Source organism: Epithele typhae, assembly GCF_022376455.1.
Source record: "Epithele typhae strain CBS 203.58 chromosome Unknown BXZ73scaffold_19, whole genome shotgun sequence".
NCBI lineage: Eukaryota > Fungi > Basidiomycota > Agaricomycetes > Polyporales > Epitheliaceae > Epithele > Epithele typhae.
Genome location: NW_025954210.1, coordinates 1 through 18,699, shown reverse-complemented (window position 1 = coordinate 18,699; position 18,699 = coordinate 1). Strand labels below are relative to the sequence as shown.

Here is an 18,699-nt window from a genome sequence, read left to right as displayed (position 1 = left end):
TTCGCCCGCTATCTCACCTCTCGCCGCACCTCCGTCATCCGCCTCTAGTCGCCGTCGTGCTCACCTAGTGGCAGGAGAGCTCCCGTATCCCCTGCTCCGCCGCCGCCGCCGTCGGCTTTGGCTGGCGCCGCAGTCATCTCCCAAGAGCGCCGACACTGCGCAGGGGCGAGAGCTTGAGCGAGGACGCCTTGCTCCACACCAGGAGCACGCCTATCGGGGTCCAGAAGCAGCGTGGGGAGTGCGCGTACGTTGCGGATGCGGGAGATCTCCCGGCGTCTCCGGGATTCGCACCTTTGTCCCGGTCAGTGTCTGTCAGTACACCGTATCGACTAATGTCCTCGCTGCACTCGCATTCGGAACTGACGACAACAATTTAATACGTCATCTGCAAGGAGGTGTTGTCAACCTGGTTGAGCAGTCGGAACCCGTGAACGCGACACAATTGAACAGGCTCTGTGAATCGCACTGGTTTCCGATCATGTAGTGCGTTACCGACATCGCGTCTGAGCATTATGCCCCCTGAGCTGTGAAGGAGAGGATTAATCGTGTGGAGTTTGTCAGGGGATAAACGTCCAGACCATCACGCACCTCGGTGAGTCTTCCGTACATGTGGCGCCTCGCTCGATCCGACCTAACAAGGTAAGGATACTCGCAGGTTCTGTGTGAAATATCGGTCAGTGTCAACCAGGATATGGGTGGATCCATCGGGGTTCCTATCGCGGAGAATGCTGACGCCACGCTTGGTTGCTGGGTAGCGCTGAGGGAGTGGTGACACGTCAGGTGGCGAAATATACAACACCGTTTGACTCAGTGAGTGTATGAGGTCGCTAGCAAGTACTTGAGGTATTGAACAACACTGACTCAGACGCCTATTGTCAGCCAAGTTCCATGACATATCCCGGGAAATTGAAGCTGGCGTTTAGAAACGGGAGGGTTTCAAGGGCATCTCGTTGCCACGATCTTGGAAATGGGGCTAGACAAGTGGATGGGTGGCTTGAAAGAGAGACCGGCGGGGACGCGCGTCGCGCAGTTCGAGTCCCGTCACCACCATTTGTCATGGGCGTCATAATACGGCGCCCGAGCTCGTTCGTCGTGCGCACTGCGCACTGGACGCTGGCCGCATTCAATGACATCCTCTTAGCCCTCTCTTCCTCTATACAGTCATCTGAGTTCTAGTATGCTCCGTATACACTCAAGATTATGCCTGGCTATCCCGTTAATCGATGCGTTGGTCCTGAGCAACAGCTTCGCGCGACGGCGGGCCACGTGCCAGTGACGTTACAAATGCATGGCACAGCTGCATTTTTAAAATGCAGTCTGCCACGCGTGGATGTGTTTTGCTTCTTCTGGTGCGTTTATTCTCGTTAACATGCACTTTGTTGCTTTCAACAGGCAGGAGTGAAGGGATCTGCCTTTGCGGCACCTTCTGCTGTTGCGCACCACAACTCAGACGACTCCACCCTACTACATACTTGCACGAATTCGAGGGGTCGTGTTTACAAACCCACACTCGGCCACATAGCACGCCGCAGTCTCACGGCCCGGAACGCTGTCAGCATCCGCGGTCCTCGAATCGCCGAATACAAATTCCAACAGCACGCCCACTCCCCATAAAGGCTAGGCTCTTCCTTCATCGAGGACAAGAGCCGCGCGAGCGCAATACAAGAAGGGCACGAGTGTAACTTTGCTTCTGCTCAATTGATCGTCGCAGGATGGACAAGCACGGGGACGCACACGAAGCTACCCCGCTCCTCAGGCAGCGCAAAGAGCCGCGAATCGGCGAAGGCGAAATCGCGCCCATGAAGTATAGTACGTGCCCGCAACATATCCGCGCGTGCCCGCTGACCGTCGTCGACCATCCACAGGCTACCTTCGGCGCGCGACGAGGACGCGCGTCAAGGCATTCGAAGGGGACCTGACGCTGGAGTACGTCTACGTGCGTCGATCCCTCCGTCGGCGTGCTTCGCCCATGATCTGACTCACCAAGCGCTTCTCCAGAGCGCGGACACGCATCCGTTTTCGGAGACTCGACGCAGGCTGCGCGACGCCATCGTGTGGGCTGGGGCGATCTTCCAGTCCCGGATGCTCACCGTCGATGAGGGGGACGCGCTGATGTACTAGTCAGTCCGCCGCGCACTTCGCCGTCTCACGATCGCCGCAAGCTCATGTGGTGCCAATTAGCGCTCCACTTAAGCCCTTGCGATTGGTAAAACTCGTCGTGGACGTGCTGGCGCGCTTCATGTCCCCTGAAGCGAGGAAGGTTTGTCGCATACTACTAGTGCCCATGTGCGCGCGACGCTGAACACCTGCACTCCAGAGGCGCAAGGAGGTCGACAGCGCACTTGAGGAGATCATTAAGCGGGAGTTCGGCGACCGGGTCGAGGACATGTACGAGGTGCAGGGCCTCGCCGTCACCCTGGAGAAGCAGGGGCGCGGGTACGCCACCGCGCTCATGCGCACGATCCTTGACAAGGTGTGCTCCACGCGTACCGTGTGTGGAGTAGATTATTCTCATTGACACGCGAACAGAGCGACGCGGATGGGAAGGACTCTTGGGTGATCACTGGACGATCGCACACGTTCTACGCGACGCTGGGCTACACGATCGTCGGGAAGGGTCAGACAGGCGGCGAGAATCTGACGTGGCCTCACGGGCCTGTCGATTGGATCGTAGTATGTTTTGCTGCCCATATGTATACGAAAGACGCGCTCATACCGACTCTCCAGATGCATAGATCCGCGGGTCGCGTGCCCTCTCCGTGATGTGCGCGTGTCCACCTGAGCGTTCAGTGTTGTGAAGTATGACGCGGTTTCCGAAGCGTTGACTGCACTCGATATACGTATTGTGGAGTGAAGAACTCTGGAAATAATGCCCAGTGTGCCTAGACGGAAGAGCGTCGTAAGCACACGAGAACCGACGTACCGCGATCCTATTGATTACGTGAAGAGGCTTCAGTATAGCCGAAGTTTATGTACTTTTGGACCCGTTTTCAAAGCCTCTCTCTTTTCGAAGGGACGGTTAGCATGCGATGCGGGCACTTTTGATGAGATGCTCAATAAGTGTAGGCTTCAAGATTTGAAGTAGCCCAGGTAGGGGGCCCGGCCCGGCCCGAGCCTGGGGCAGCCATGCGCCTCTGTGTGGCGCGCCCGCTCTGCTCACTCGCTCGCACTATTCTCTCAGTCTACCATTCTCGTTCTCACCGAACCCGGCCTCAGCTTCGTCTCCTCGGGCGAGCTCCACTACTGGTACGAAAACGACCACTTCCTGCTCCGCATCCGCATCCCCGCCTTTCTCTCCTACTAGTCTTGCTGGATCGCCCTCGACGGTCGCATCCCTACCTATCTTGCCGTCCACTACCCCTCAGACTTGGACCCCCTCAGCCAGCCTCCATACGCAGACCTTGCCATGCACCGCACTGAGCGCGAGTCGTCCATCTTCGCTCGCCTCGACCACCGACATCCCCGTTCCCATTCCGCCGAAGCCGGAGTACGATCCCCACGCCCAGGGGCCCTTCCTCGCTCTCGTCTTCTGCCAAGTATCTCCGGACCTCGAGGAGCACATCGCGGCAATCTCGAAGACGCCAAGCTGGGTACGCACTGCCCGCTACGTCTATCATGGCGGCTTCGTCTGGGAGACGAACGACGCCATCAAGCACGAGCACGACGTTCCTCCAAAGCACCTCGTCGTGCACGAGTTCAACGCTGAGGGCTTCGCCCAGGCGGATGAGATCCAAGCCGCGCTCGAGACGCCGTGGTCGCAGAGGATGTTCGCGAGCGTGCTCGAGATGGAGGTCCGGCAATTTAAACTGCTGCGGGCATGGAGGAGGGACTAGGATGAAGGTGAGGAGGAGGCAACGACGGTCGAGGCTCCGTACGATGTGAGTTTTGTCTTTGTCATTACGCGCGTCCCCCAACAACTCCTCTCTTGTACCGGCATCATTAGTTGTATTATATGTATTTCATTCGCTTTGCTTTCACCCCACGCGCAGACAGATGCGGATGTCAATCGCTGCAGCTCTTCCAAAGGCTCGTCCACCTGCTTCCCGTTCGTTGGCGCATACATCGTCCGCTCGGATCAAGCATGGGCGACGTGGGTATCTAGATGTCACCCATGGACGTGGTCTTTCTCGTCTGTGTTCGAAAACCGTGTCCGAGACCGGACACTACGGCACAGCGCTCTCTTTACGCGCCTGCGGCGGTCAGCCACTACATCTCCGCGATCGCGACACCTGCGCCCGTACCCCAAAGCGAGGATCGCGAGTTCTTCCTTTCGACGCGTGCAGCGGACGACGCTCATGTGCTTTAGGTCTGAACGTGAATATCATTGTCCCAGCCAATCCCACTGGGGGTGCTAAGCTCCCGGTCGCGGTGGTAAGCCATATGTTGCTTCTTAGTTCTCTTCAATACTCAACGAGCGATTTGCAGTGGATTTTCGGTGACAGCCTCCAACGTCGCGTAAGATCGCGGCCATCAAGCACACCACTATCTGCTGACTGCACCTACAGTGTTCCTGTAGACGTCGTAGTCGCTCGTTCCATCGAGATTGGATATCCGAATATCTAAGTCGTTGGCATGAACTACGGACTGTCTAACTTCGGGTTCCTGGGCGGCAAAGAGGCCACGGAGGCGTCGGCGACCTTGGCCTACTCGATCATGACCAGAGTCTCATCACAAGTACTCGCGCTAACCGTCCCTTTGCAAAAAGAGAGGCCCTGAAGATGGGTCCAAAAGTACATTTCGGCTATACTGACGCCTCTTCGCGTAGTGAGCGAGGTCACCAGGATCGCGGTACGACGTCCCCCACTCCGCCCGTTCCGCCTCGGTTCTCGGGTGCTTACGACGCTCTTCTATCTAGGCACACGGGACGGAGCCGTCAAACGCCCACGCGGGCGGAGCCTTGGGAGACCTCAAGAGTCCGCTTCCCCGCCACTCTCAACTTGAATGGTGGCGGTGCGCCGGTGGCCGGGCACACCACTGAGAACCCGTCACTGCTCACCATGTTCCGCGACACGGAGCAGCGCATCAACGTCACGCTCATGAACGCGCTCCCCCCGTTGCGCGTGCTTCAGGTGGGGAACATGACGCTCGCGCCTGGCGCGGTCGAGACTCTCGATCTCGATTTGGACGAGGTCGGCCATGCGGGAAAAGGGGGCGCGGCAGCGGGGTCCTGCAGGATTTTCCGGAACTGCGCTCGGTGCAGATGCGGGAGATGCGGTGGTGGATGATTGAGCACGACAGCGACCGGAGGGAGATGGTCGAGGTGTGGCGGGACGTAGGCGAGCATGCGAGGGCCGTCATGGAGGGCGAGAAATTTGATCCTGCGGATACGACTTGGAAGAGTAAGTGCTGCATTGGATGCTCGCATCCGTGTGTGCTGATTATTTCCAGAGTTCTTCACACCAATACGTATATCGGGTGTAGTCAACGCTTCGGAAACCGCGTCATACTTCACAACGCTGAACGCTTGGCAGGTGGACACGCGCACATCACGGAGAGGGCACGCTGCTCGCGAGTCTATGCATCTGGAGAGTTGGTATGAGCATGTTTTTTGCACACATACGGGCGGAAAGCATACTACGATCCAATCGACAGGCCCGTGGGACCACGTCGGATTCTCACCGCCTGTCTGGCCCGTCCCGACGATCGTGTAGCCCAGCGTCGCGTAGAACGTGTGCGATCGTCCAGTGACCACCCACGAGTCCTTCCCTTCCGTGTCGCTCTGCTCGCATGTCAGTCACAAACATCTACTCCGCAGGCGGTGCGCGGGGAGCGCACCTTGTCAAGGACCGTGCGCATGAGCGCGGTGGCGTACCCGCGCCCCTGCTTCTCCGGGGTGACGGCGAGGCCCTTCACCTCGTACATGTCCTCGACCCGGTCGCCGAACTCCCGCTTAATGATCTCCTCAAGTGCGCTGTCGACCTCCTTGCGCCTCTGGAGTGCAGGTGTTCAGCGTCGCGCGCACATGGGCACTAGTAGTATGCGACAAACCTTCCTCGCTTCAGGGGACATGAAGCGCGCCAGCACGTCCACGACGAGTTTTACCAATCGCAAGGGCTTAGGTGGAGCGCTAATTGACACGGCATGAGCCTGCGGCGATCGTGAGACGGCGAAGTGCGCGGCGGACTGACTAGTATATCACCGCGTCGCCGCCATCGACGGTGAACATCCGGGACTGAAAGATCGCCCCAGCCCACACGATGATGTTGCGCAACCTGCGCCTAGTCTCCGAAAACGGATGCGTGTCCGCGCTCTGGGAGTATTTGATGAGTCATTTCTGGGCGAAGCACGCCGATGGAGGGTCGACGCACGTAGATGTACTGCAGCGCAAGATCCCCTTCGAACGCCCTTACGCGCGTCCCCGTGGTGCGCCGAAGGTAACCTGTGGACCGGTGTAGACGACGGTCAGCGGGCAATTGCGGATGTATCAGTGCGAGCACGGCGTACTATACTTCATGGGCACGACTTGGCCTTCGCCGGTTCGCGGCTCTGTGCGCTGTCCGATGAGCGGGGTGGCTTCGTGCGCATTTCCGTGCTTGTCCATCCTGCGACACTCCGAAGTTGGCAGAAGCAAGGTTGCATACAGCTTTTTGAATGGCAAACGTGGAATCGCGCGTACGATTCGGATGTTTGTCCCGAACAAACAAAGCCCGAAAAGGCAGGGTCGTGACAGCTAATTTACCGGCTCCGTGAGGTCCTACTTATGGTCCGCATCGGAGCGTGAATGTATGTTTCTCATATTTTTCCGCGCAGGCTACAAGATGGACGACATATTTCTGCAGAGGGGCCGGTCAAGTCCGCCAATCAAACTCAAACACCGCTCCGCCGCCATATTAGGGCTGGGAGAGCTCGGTGTAACGCCCCAGCCCGTGACTCCAATGTCATCGACCGGAAGGAGCGTAGAGATTAACTCATTAAGTCCTGCTTCATGTCCGCGTCTGCGTCGACGTCCGTGACTCGGCAGTACCGCTACCGCAGACGAGAACACCCCGAGATGCCATCGCAGAACATGCGGCAGTATACCTCGCAGTTGGACCACCGAGCGCTGACACGCCCGAGCACAGAGTAGGAATCGCCGACGGCGATGACTCTATGCTCCCGCCGTCATGTGTACCGGATAAATTTGGTCTCGTCGGTGCCGGCGACCGGAATACTGTATTGGTGCTCACTACCCACGGACCACTAGATCTTCTCCTCTGCACTGCGTTTTGTCTCAGACCCTGCGGTCTTCCGTTGGGCGGTTTGTGACCGTGACTGAAGCACTGCAGAGACGAGATAACACCCGCTCCCAAACAGGCCGACGACCTACATACGCACACGGGTGTCAGCACGGAGAGCATCGCGATGCGTGGAATCAAAACCCACTCCGGAGAACACGGCAGGCTTCCACCAGACGTTCTGGGAAGTGAGCAAGGCGCCGCTGATTGGACCGCCTGTTCGATTTTGTTGAGCATGTTCCTTAGAATGAGCAAGTGGAAAAGGAATCCACCGATGAGACTTCCCACTCCGGCGAAGAAGAATGCGATGCCCAAGCGCGCGCTGTACGACGACAATGAGGACATGTTTCTGCGCGCATTTGGTGCAGCCGCTCACCCAATCTCTGAAACATCGTCTGCGAGCGCCGCAAAGAAAGGCCCGAGGAGAGCGACGTCTATCGAGAGGGTTGTCAGTGATTGGATTTACTTGTAGCACATTAGGACTTACAAGCTCCTGCGAAGTACCCAAAGATGACGCCGATGACGACGACGCTGGTGACGGAGGAGAGCCCGATGAAGCCGAAGGTGCAGGCGACACAGATGAACGAGAACAGCGCGACGGTCCATGTGACGCCGAAGCGTTGCGCAATAAGCCCCGCGGACAGACGGCCCAGGACGCTGCATCCGTTGAGGATTACGAGCGCGTAGAAGGAGAAGGAGCTTCCGAGGCCGTGCGTCTGCGAGTCTAATTGAATATAGAACTCAGGGAAGTAGTAGCAGATGATGAACGTTCCCACACTGGTACCGCGTCAGAGATTGTTGACATGGCGAAAGAGAGGGCTGCACACACCCGAACGTCCCGAAAATGTATGCCGGATCCTTGGAGAACTTGCGGGCAGCGCGCCACGTATCGGCCCACGCGTCCCCACCAATTGACGGCTTGAATCGCAGCCGCATCATTGGACACGCGATGAGCAGTAGCCCCGTGACGAGGCCGGCGTTTGCGCGCGCCGCCGTTGCAAAGCCAAGCCGGTCGAGCGTGTTGTTGAGCATGACTGGATGCACGACTGAGCCAACGGAAGAGCCCGCAGCCACGATGGTCATCGCAATCGCGCGGTTCTGTTGGAAGTACTGCGACACGATGGATATCGAGGGGAGGTAAATGAGACCACCACCGATCCCTACCCCTATCCCTTGGCTTAGCAGAATCTACGAGAAGCAGTGAGCGATGGCGATGATCACGCAGAGTGTGACGGACGCTGACCTGGTAGTATTGCCCAGGCTTGGCGAGCGATAGCATGAACAGCGAGAACGAGAGCAGGAGTGCTCCGCCGTAGATGAGCTGATAGCTTCAACGAGTGCTCAGGTGATGCACATCGGCGAGAAACGGGACAACACTTACAAGTAGCCACGGTCATACAGTCTCCCGACAAAAACGCCCATAGAGACCATGATGAAGGCGTTGATGCTGCCAATCCAACTGATGGACAGTCAAAAAAACGGAGTTCACAACAGAGAGGGAAGTCCCGCACGATATAGTGGACGAAGACACGTTCGAGAGGTACACTCGAGTATAATAGTCTGCACGAGTCGCCTACTGTTGGATAAGCGCGCGATGATAGAGGGTGCATGCTCACCTTCGTAGACTCCGAAGGAGGTCGCATACCTAAAGCGGAGTTAAGATGCCGTGTCATCGGCCGTTCGAGGATTACTTACCCAAAACAGCAGATCTGGAGGAGGAATCTGAGGCAAGATCAGCTCGATGGCGTGATCACTCGAACAGGCTGGTGGTACTCGCCCGCCAAATAAATTCATCCATGCTGCCATTCCGCCTTCAGGATACGTCAACGGCGCTGTTAGAATCGGAGTCTGGGTATCAGGGAGCGTCTGCTTGTCTGCTCTCTCGTCCGGCGCCGCGATGACTGTCGAGCGCACGTCCGAGTTTTTGCATGACTCGCGGACAAGGGCCGCCGTAACCGTGGAATCACCGGCCACCTGAGGGTGCATGGTCTAGAGGCGACGAGGGAGTGTGCGGCAGGTGAATCCTGGCGCGAGTCGCCGCGACTTTTCACCTCTGCCAGGCGCGCTATGGATGTGCTGAGCAAGACTCTGCGCGGACGTCCTCGCGTGATTTGGCGGACAAATGGAAGAAGTATGCACCGGAGATGCCACGCGACCAAGGCCCGCGTTCTAAGTCACATTTAGAAGAAAGAAGCCAGAGACCAATTGACATTAGTCAGCGTCGGACGCTCCTGCGGGGTATTTCGGAGGAAACACGAGTAGGCAGCACTCACAAACATACGCTGTTGTGTTTTCATGCCGACCATGGTAGGTCCAGGATCGTCCGATAGTAGATGTTCGAAGGAAAGTTGCGCTTATCTTCGTTTGATGGTAGATAAGCGGAGCTTGAATATATAGTGGGAGTGAGAAAAAAATCAAGACTCCGTGAACTCCGCGGCTTTGTGATAAGCGCTCAACACCGACAGGCATCGGACGCGATCGAGCCTCGCAACGTGTCTTGTGACAATTACTTACGGCGTTGACAAAGACACTGATAAATCATTGCAATATACAGTAGCTCAAGTACCCAGCTCTCTGTCTTGCGGAGACAATGCGCGTTCCACCGATCATCAATCTCAATCACTAGCTTGATAGCGCCAACCCTGGGCAGTGGGCAAGCCTCCCTCCGACAAACAGACCTGCGTCTGGTAACCGGGCAGATGCCTCTTTGCCATTGGATACGCGTAGCGCATTCTTGGCAGAGATCACAGACAGAACTGTCAATTGGTGGTTTGCATGAGTAGCGGGGGAGCAGCAAGCGGACAAATCGAAGAAGGGCGCTGGAAAGGCACAGGTCGGGGCTTGGCAGAAATATCAGCTTATCAGGAACTGCGAACACTGACGGTACTTGGCATGCAACCGCCAGGGCACGCAGTGCAGCCGGTGTTGAATATTTGAATACGTACATGTTGGATCTAGGCGTTTGACCGTGGAACTGCCGCGCAACGACTGTTGTCTTATTGACGTCTGGGAATTGTCTGTAAGCATCGATGAGCGACCTTCGTCATCTTCATTCAAGATGCGACCAGGAGGCACCCCAATTATATCCGAGGACTGCGCCCGTGACAAACCCAGGGGGTGCGGGATTCGGTCAACGCGGCGTCGGCGGCGAGACCGTCTGCCTTGGCAGAACAAAACGTCTGGGCCCAACTGATCTCATTCGAACCCACAGGACGGCTCAGAGTCGTCCCGATCAGTGATCGAACGTTATATCTCCGTAGACTGAATCTTCGACAACCCGGCAGGTCTGGAAACCAAGTCGCGCACGTGTATAGTAGAGGCACGACAGGATAACACTTCAATGGTGGTATTTTGAACTATTAACATAGTCACGGGTGCATGCACCCATTCCACAAGTGCGAACACGGCCTGCGGAGAAATTGCGCCGGAGTTGGTTGGCGGAAGCGCTTTCCGGAGCGCACACACCTCCGAGCACGGAGCTCTCGCGGTCAACAGTAGTGTCAGCCGAGATGCAAGGATCTCCTGGAGGCAAAACAAAACGCGTCCGGAACGCCGCCATCTCTCCGCGACAAATGATGCGTCCATGACCGCCTGATCTGTCCGCTGAGAACCGTACTACAAATTCCTTGGTGGCACGGGCGCGAAAATTGAGCGGGCGATGATTTTACCCAAGGCTTCTTGCGAGCTTCCGGAGAGCCTCCAAATGCTCTCAGAGAGCGCAGTGACGGGAATACGGAAGATATTGGGGAAAGTAAGGGGGGATAATTGAAGGATTTGGAGGTGGATGCGTAGCGTGGTTCGCCTCACCGGCGGTTCCGGGCAGTGAGGATGGGTCGCATCATTGTGCCAGCTGCAGGCGGGGCAGTTGACAATGCATCCGCGAGATGGGACAGCCAAGCACCGACGGTTGACAGCCTCCGTGGCTCTGGACGTGAAGCCACTCGCAAACGAAGACGCGAAGGGGATCCGACGATGAAGCCTTGAGGATTGGCTAACTGGGGCCTTCCGCGCATTCCCGCGGTCACGCCGAGGTGCAAGCGCCAAATAGTACTATCGGACGAGCTCTGCCTGGACACTGACCGTCTTCGCAGGAGACCCAAGCCAGCGAATGTCGGAAGCAGAAGCCGCTAGGGTGATAGCAGATCAATCTCAGGTCCGGAACTTGTCCTATGACCTAGGTTGAAACGACCAATCATCCCAAGGCCATGGCGGCGGTGAGTGCCAGGCTTGGCAAGCCCCCCGCTTCCGACCACAAATACTCATCTCGCGCTGCCCCCTAGCTCCCCCTGCAGACCCGACTCTTCACACTTCTCACCTCTGAACCAGGCGTTCAGCTCTCGGTCCTTTTTTCGCCTCGTCCGCGCCCTGCTCGCCGTCTATTCTCTCTCTTTCGCTCCTTACCCCCTCATTCTTGGCACCATGGTCTCGCTTGCCGCCGCTCCGCGCCTTCTCGCACTCGCGCTCTTGGCTATCCAGGTCTCTGCCAACTGCATACACGGCACCTCCTTCTCCCGCCGCGAGGAGGGAGAGGTCAAGGTCTCCAACTTCGGCTACTCGGGCACCACCGGGCCCCTCAACTGGGCGAGCATCGACGCCGCCAACTCTCAGTGCGCGACGAGCAAAGTTCAGTCGCCGATCGTTATCGACGACTCCATCCCCTTCGCCACGGAGGCACCCAAAATCGAGTTCAAGAACGTCGAGGAGGCCGAGTTCGAGAACCTGGTGTGTCCCTCACTCCCCCCATCTGACGCGCTGCTCGGGCCCGCGTTTTGCAGACGCGGACGCGGACAGTGTTTGACGTTGTGTGCGCGCGTTGCAAGCGCCACCACTAACCCCGCTTCCGTCTTGGCTTCCGTAGGGCTCAACTATCGAGGTCATCGCCGAGGGCAAGACCACGTTCGCTGGGAAGGACTTCACCCTTAAGCAGTTTCACTTCCACACCCCGAGCGAGCACCGCATCAACGACGAGTACTTCCCGCTCGAAGTCCATATGGTCCACGAGGCGGAGGGTCTGTACCTATCCCCGTTGCCGCGCCGCCCAGTCATTTGACCTTGCCTTCTCCCGCGCACAGACGGCGCTATCGCGGTGCTCGCGCTGCCCTTCCAGCTCACTGAGGACGGGAAGACGACGGACCTGATCACGAACGTCGTCAAGAACATCGGGGATATCGCCAAGCCCGGCACGCTCACCAAGACCGGGCCGCTCGACTTCACTGAGGTGACGGACATCCTGCAGACCAAGAAGCTCTTCCAGTACACAGGCTCGCTTACCACACCGCGTGCGTATCGTTTCGCTCTGCGCTCGCTCTTGGGCTTGGGCCTTCTCCCGCTGTGGGGGTGGCGGTGATGCGAAGACGGTGGCTGACGTGGGACCCACAGCGTGCGCGGAGGGTTTGACGTTCTTGGTGCTCTCGGAGCCGCTCCCGCTCAACGTCGCGACGTACAACACGATCAAGAGCACGATCAAGTTCAACGCGCGCTACAGCCAGAATAAGCTCGGCGACCAGAACCTGCTCGACATGGCTGCCGTCCAGGCCGTCAAGGACAACGGTGCGTCTCCTCCCGTGCTCTACCGCGTTTCGCGGAGCGCTGACGCTCTCGCGTGCTGCGCGCAGTCGTCGCGAACGCACGGTGCGCGTTCGCGGAGCAGCCGGCGTCGACAAAGGAGATGGGCGACCTCAACAAGGTAAAGGAAGCGTGCGCGATGCTCTGCGAGGCCACGCACCCTATGTCGATCACGATGCAGTCCGTTAAGCACAACATGATGCAGGACTCGATGAAGCACGATGCAGCGATGAAGATGCAGAGCGAGCACGGGTCGTCGATGAAGCGCTCCGCTCGCCCCTGAGCTCGCTCGCTGGTCGGCGCTGGCGCCGCGCACGGGCTCGGGCTCGCTGGACAGGGATTTAGGGCACGCACGGACATGGGGCTTTGGCGCTAGGCGCGCATCGGACCGTTCTTCGACAGTAGTTACGCGCGTAGCGCTATCCGCACGTCGTGTAAGTTATTACTTTCGGATTCTCGTTCTCTACGTCTCTATTCCTCTCTCTCTTACTGAGTGTGCCGTTCGTTGTCCGATGTCCGAGCTGACCATCGCGTCCGCGCGCGAGTTCTTCTGTTGCGCGCTTGGCTCGCCTTGGCCGAGCTTGGCCGCTGGGCGCCGCGACGCACCCAAGCTCGTCCTCCAGGGAACACGCACTGCGCCAGGAACTGGATTGCGCATTCTATACATCTGGACCTTCATACCACCATATCTCGGGACCGAGCGGGTGGGATGAAGAGGGTATTTGTAGATGAGTGCAGACCGTGAGTGGTCGGTGGGGAGGGGAAGATTTCGATGCGGCCGGCTACGCGCGTGATGTTCTGCGTTGCTGTTCGTGAAGATGAAGGCCATTTTCCGGCGCAGTGGGCGGGGATATGGTGGTGGTAAGAGTCGTGGTGGGATGACGCGCGCCGGGCGGGTTGAACATCGGCGCTACTTACTACATGGCAGGGATTTTGCTGGCTCTTGACGGGTTGAAGGCACGCTGCTACCCAGTGCGGTACTGAGAGTGCCGCACGAACCACGATATTCCCCGCTGAGCAGCAGATACTGACGGATAAATCGAGGACAAGTAACGAGGGAGAGCCTCAGCCACTGCTGCCGACGCGTCTGGATCTGCTTGTCTGCCTGCCATATTGGGCATGTCGCGGGCCGCCGTCCTGATCGCGTCTTGGGCGGCTCGCCTCCAACGTCTACCGTCTCCTCCTTGCGCCACGCCCAGCCTATCCCACCGCCCTCGCGCCCTCGCGCGTACCTCTCTGCCCGCATGCCGATCGTTCAGTTCGCGCCCCTCCAGTCCCTCGTTCAGCCCGCCTTCTGGCACGCCCTCACCGATCTCAAGATCGATGTCCTCCGCCTCTCCGACGACGCCCTCCCCGTAGCCGCCTCCTACGCCCCCGGCCGCGCTGTGAAAGACCGTGAGACAGGCCAGGAGATTGCGCTCGGCTGCAACCTGACCGTCGGATCCGATGCGTTCTCCAAGGATCCCCAGTCAGTCTTCTGCGTCTTTGTTCTCGTGCGCGGGGTTGAGGATGTCGGGCAGGGCGCCACAGCACGCCGTGGCCGCGACGGGCTCTTTCAAGAACTTCAACACGATTGAGGAATTCAAGAATGCGGACAAGACCGCGCTCTTCGCGCAAACCGCCAACGAGATCTGGAAGAGCATCACGGTCGACAAGTCTACCGCGCAGCTCACCCGCTTCTTGCTGATCACTTTCGCGGACCTGAAGAAGTACAAGTACTTTTACTGGTTTGCCTTCCCCGCATTCGTCACCAAGCCCGCATGGGAGATCGACGCCGACTGGCAGGCCGCGGAGGACGTTCTTGGCGCAGATACGGTCCGTCCCACTGCCATGTCTTTGTGCCGTTCCTCCGTGACCCTCGCCCTTTCCCGTCCCTAGCTCTCTGTGGTCCACGCACAGCAACATGCCTCTACCCGTCCCTTCTTCCTCGTCCGCACCACTTCCGGGAAGACCGAGACCGCGCCCGTTGAGGACTATGCATCCTTCTTCGCGGAGGTGCCCCCTGCCGAGCGTACCGTCGCCTTCCTCGACCCCTCTGCGCTTCTAAACAACCCCGGCTGGCCGCTCCGCAACCTTCTCGCGTACCTGCTCGCGAACCACCCAGAGACCGCGCAGGGCGTGCGCGTCCTCTGCTGGCGCGACCCCGAGGCGCCGGCCGCCGCTGGGGGATGGAAGAGCCGGGTAGGCGTCGTGAAACAGGGTGCAGGCGAGGTGGTGGTGGCGGCGGCAGGGACGAAGCCGAGCGCGGTTGGGTGGGAGAAGAATATCCAGGGGAAGCTGGGGGCGCGGATGGCGGACCTTGCACCGATGATGGACCCCGCGAGGTGAGTCTTATGTAGCTGGACTCCATGGGGAGGACAGCGTGCTGACAGCGGGTTCGGTGTAGGCTCGCGGACCAAGCAGTCGACTTGAACCTGAAGCTCATGCGGTGGCGTATCCTCCCTGCGCTCGACCTCGAGAAGGTGGCCGGGACACGGTGCTTGCTGCTTGGAGCGGGCACGCTCGGTTGCTACGTCGCGCGGACACTCATGGTGTGTTGCCGTCATAGGATCCGAATCTCCGCGGCGCTGATCATGCACACCAGGGATGGGGCGTGCGGACGATTACCTTTGTCGACTCTGCACGAGTGTCGTTCTCGAACCCGGTCCGCCAGCCTCTGTTCGACTTCGAAGACTGCTTGAACGGGGGAAAGCCCAAGGCGGCGTGTGCCGCGGAGAAGCTGAAGAAGATCTTCCCGGGCGTCGTGCGTCTCCTCCTTCCCTCCCCTCGGCGTCCACACTGACCCCAGCCTTGGCCCGCAGAACGCGACCGGACTCAACCTAAGCATCCCGATGCCAGGGCATCCAATCCCACCGGCCTCAGTGGAGCAGACGAAGAAGGACGTTGCGACTCTGGAGAAGCTGGTAGACGAGCACGACGTCATCTTCCTGCTCATGGACTCGCGCGAGAGCCGGTGGCTGCCGACGGTGCTCGGGACGTCCAAGGGGAAGATGGTGCTCAACGCAGCGCTCGGATTCGACACGTTCCTCGTCATGCGTCACGGCGCGCGCACGCCCGGGACGGACGGGAAGCGGCTCGGGTGCTACTATTGCAACGACATTGTTGCGCCCACCGATGTGAGTGCATGTGGTCCGTACGGGGACATGGACGCTGACACGAGCATGCTGGGGTAGTCGTTGACAGACAGGACGCTGGACCAGATGTGCACGGTGACGCGGCCGGGGCTGGCGTCGATTGCGGCGTCGATGGCGGTCGAACTGCTAGTGTCGATGCTGCAGCATCCGGAGGGGTACAGATCCCTAGTACATTGTGTTGCGCGCTCTGAGCTGACCGAGCATTCACGCAGGATCAAAGCGCCCCCGCCCCCGGTGCAAACGAACGCGGACAACACGGCGCCCCCCGGACAGGAAAGCATTCTCGGGCTGGTGCCGCATCAGCTGCGGGGCTTCCTTGCGCAGTTCCGGAACGTGCCAATCGTGGGCGCGGCGTACGACCGGTGTACAGGCTGCAGCGAGACGGTGGTGTTGGCGTACGAGAAGGAAGGGTTCCCGATGCTGCTGAAGGCGTTCAACGACACCGAGTTCTTGCCGGAGCTGACAGGGCTGAAGAAGCTGTACGAAGAGACGCAGGCTGCGCTGGACAACGACGACCTGGTCGACGGCGAGGAGGACGACTTCTGAGCGTGGTAGGCTGATAGTAGGACGATTAGGAACATGAACGTAAGAATGAAGGTTTACTTGTATTGTCTAGAATGCTGTAGCGGGATACCTATTCATGTACTTACCCACGTTCCCCACGAGTCTTGGCCACAAACGCAGCGTGCGCGACCAACGGACACGTCAGACGGACGTCCGCGCGGTGGCCGGTGGGTGCGCTGGCCCCCGGGTCACGCGCGCGCGACACGTCGCCTGCCGGATTAGGGGCGCGCGGTGTTTGGCGGTGTTTGGCGCTGCCACCTCACTTGGACGCGGGCCCAGCGTCGGTCTGTCAAAGCCCTCTCGCTCACCCCGTCTGCCCCGTCGTTCGTTGGTTTCCTTTCGCCCATCATGAGCGGATGTACGTCCACAGCTCTCTCTCTCCCCCGCGCGCACTCATCGAGTGCATACAGTCCGGTTTTTGAATCTCGTCCGCCCGTTTTTGCCCCTTCTTCCCGAGGTCTCGTCCCCCGACCGCAAAGTAAGCCGTCTCTGCTCTTCGCACCGCACACACCCTGCTCACCCTGCGCTCTTGCGCGCGCGCAGGTACCGTTCAACCAAAAAGTGCTCTGGACTGCCGTCACGCTCCTCATCTTCCTCGTATGCTCCCAAGTCCCGCTCTACGGCATCATGTCCTCGGACTCGGCCGACCCGCTCTACTGGATGCGCGTCATCCTCGCCTCGAACCGTGGCACGCTCATGGAGCTCGGCATCACCCCCATCGTCACCTCGGGCATGATCATCCAGCTCCTCGCCGGCGCAAACCTCATCGAGGTCGACTTCTCGCTCAAGGAGGACCGCGCACTCTTTAGCGGAGCGCAGAAACGTGAGTCGTTTGTCTCTCACTGCGTTTGGAAGGAGATCCGGTGGATGGATGGACGACGTGGAGGATGTCCGCCACACTACGTCAGGGCGTGGTGACGCCAGTGCATAGTCGCGTGCGTCGTGGCGAGTGCTGGCACGCATATACCGGCCGGTGTTTTCTCTCTCATTTAAGACTTGCGGGGTCGCGAACGTGGTTGGTTCTTGCATTCGCTTTCTGTCTCCTTCGTCAGGGGCTTGGTACTCTCGTCTATCCGCGAACACGCTCTGACATTGTTTGCAGTCTTCGCTCTTATCCTCGCCCTCGGCCAAGGCACCGTCTACGTTCTCACCGGCATGTACGGCCAGCCCAGCGACCTCGGTGCCGGCATCTGCCTCCTCCTCATCATCCAGCTCATCTCCGCCTCCCTCATCGTCATCCTCCTCGACGAGCTCCTCCAGAAGGGTTACGGTCTCGGCTCCGGTATCTCGCTCTTCATTGCAACCAACATCTGCGAGTCTATCGTTTGGAAGGCGTTTTCCCCCACCACCATTAACACTGGCCGCGGCCCCGAGTTTGAGGGCGCCGTCGTCTCCCTTTTCCACCTCCTCTTCACTTGGAACGACAAGGGCCGCGCTCTCCGTGAGGCCTTCTGGCGTGAGCGTCTCCCCAACGTCATGAACCTCGTCGCCACCGTCGCCGTCTTCGCCGTCGTCATCTACCTCCAGGGTTTCCGGATCGAGATCCCCGTCAAGTCGAACCGCTTCCGTGGCCAGCGCGGCTCGTACCCCGTCAAGCTCTTCTACACTTCGAACATGCCAATCATGCTCGAGTCGGCGCTCACCTCGAACGTATTCATCATCTCCCAGATGCTCGCCAACCGTTTCCCAACCAACTTTTTCGTCCGCCTCCTCGGCGTCTGGGAGCCGCTTGAGGACTCGCCCCAGCTCGCCGCCGTCTCTGGCATCGCATACTACATGTCCCCGCCCCACACGCTCACCGCCGCGCTCCTCGACCCGATCCATACGGTCATCTACATCGCGTTCACTGTCACTGCCTGTGCGATCTTCTCGAAGACCTGGATTGAGGTCTCCGGCTCCGGCCCACGCGACATCGCGAAGCAACTCAAGGACCAGCAGATGGTATGTTTCTTCCTCCTTCGCACCTCTTCTTCCTTTCTAAGCGTCTCCGTCCCTCGCAGGTCATGGCCGGGCATCGCGAAGGCTCGATGTATAAGGAGCTCAAGCGCGTCGTGCCCACCGCGGCCGCGCTCGGCGGCGCCATCCTCGGTCTCTTGTCCGTCGTTGCCGACCTCATGGGCGCGATTGGCAGCGGCACCGGTATCCTCATGGCCGTCACCATCATCTACGGCTGTACGTTCTTCTCATTCTCCCTCTCGTTCTGTCCGTTCGTCTCTGACTCA

General features: G+C 59.1%; 6 protein-coding genes across 6 annotated transcripts; 4 read left to right on the top strand and 2 right to left on the bottom strand.

The window, feature by feature from the left end:
• Window positions 1-2,317: 2,317 nt before the first annotated feature.
• Window positions 2,318-2,763, top strand: BXZ73DRAFT_45696 (uncharacterized protein; the record flags this gene model as incomplete). The annotated part of the gene is made up of 2 exons (XM_048019555.1): window positions 2,318-2,473; window positions 2,530-2,763. Coding segments are annotated over 2 exons (390 nt in total), but the record flags the coding sequence as incomplete, so codon positions are not given.
• Window positions 2,764-5,448: 2,685 nt separating this feature from the next.
• BXZ73DRAFT_76935 (uncharacterized protein) lies at window positions 5,449-6,541 on the bottom strand (the record flags this gene model as incomplete). The annotated part of the gene is made up of 7 exons (XM_048022542.1): window positions 5,449-5,514; window positions 5,576-5,719; window positions 5,776-5,931; window positions 5,989-6,067; window positions 6,129-6,250; window positions 6,309-6,379; window positions 6,445-6,541. 7 exons carry the CDS (start codon window positions 6,539-6,541, stop codon window positions 5,449-5,451), a joined length of 735 nt encoding a protein of 244 aa, XP_047878559.1.
• Window positions 6,542-7,179: 638 nt separating this feature from the next.
• Window positions 7,180-9,200, bottom strand: BXZ73DRAFT_100630 (MFS general substrate transporter; the record flags this gene model as incomplete). Its single annotated transcript, XM_048014631.1, has 12 exons — window positions 7,180-7,302; window positions 7,363-7,430; window positions 7,487-7,536; window positions 7,591-7,648; window positions 7,702-7,991; window positions 8,044-8,402; window positions 8,458-8,542; window positions 8,596-8,673; window positions 8,726-8,774; window positions 8,831-8,859; window positions 8,910-8,936; window positions 9,037-9,200. The coding sequence occupies 12 exons, from the start codon at window positions 9,198-9,200 to the stop codon at window positions 7,180-7,182; spliced, it is 1,380 nt and encodes a 459-aa protein (XP_047878558.1).
• A 2,433-nt stretch (window positions 9,201-11,633) lies between these two features.
• BXZ73DRAFT_45840 (alpha carbonic anhydrase) lies at window positions 11,634-12,561 on the top strand (the record flags this gene model as incomplete). The annotated part of the gene is made up of 3 exons (XM_048019585.1): window positions 11,634-11,936; window positions 12,073-12,223; window positions 12,287-12,561. The coding sequence occupies 3 exons, from the start codon at window positions 11,634-11,636 to the stop codon at window positions 12,559-12,561; spliced, it is 729 nt and encodes a 242-aa protein (XP_047878557.1).
• A 1,462-nt stretch (window positions 12,562-14,023) lies between these two features.
• On the top strand, window positions 14,024-16,459 carry BXZ73DRAFT_45815 (E1-like protein-activating; the record flags this gene model as incomplete). Its single annotated transcript, XM_048019576.1, has 8 exons — window positions 14,024-14,247; window positions 14,300-14,594; window positions 14,658-15,103; window positions 15,166-15,310; window positions 15,364-15,522; window positions 15,581-15,895; window positions 15,953-16,068; window positions 16,126-16,459. The coding sequence occupies 8 exons, from the start codon at window positions 14,024-14,026 to the stop codon at window positions 16,457-16,459; spliced, it is 2,034 nt and encodes a 677-aa protein (XP_047878556.1).
• Window positions 16,460-16,825: 366 nt separating this feature from the next.
• Window positions 16,826-18,649, top strand: BXZ73DRAFT_76931 (SecY protein; the record flags this gene model as incomplete). Its single annotated transcript, XM_048022541.1, has 5 exons — window positions 16,826-16,835; window positions 16,888-16,955; window positions 17,021-17,300; window positions 17,580-18,418; window positions 18,478-18,649. Coding segments are annotated over 5 exons (1,369 nt in total), but the record flags the coding sequence as incomplete, so codon positions are not given.
• Between the last annotated feature and the right edge of the window lie 50 nt (window positions 18,650-18,699).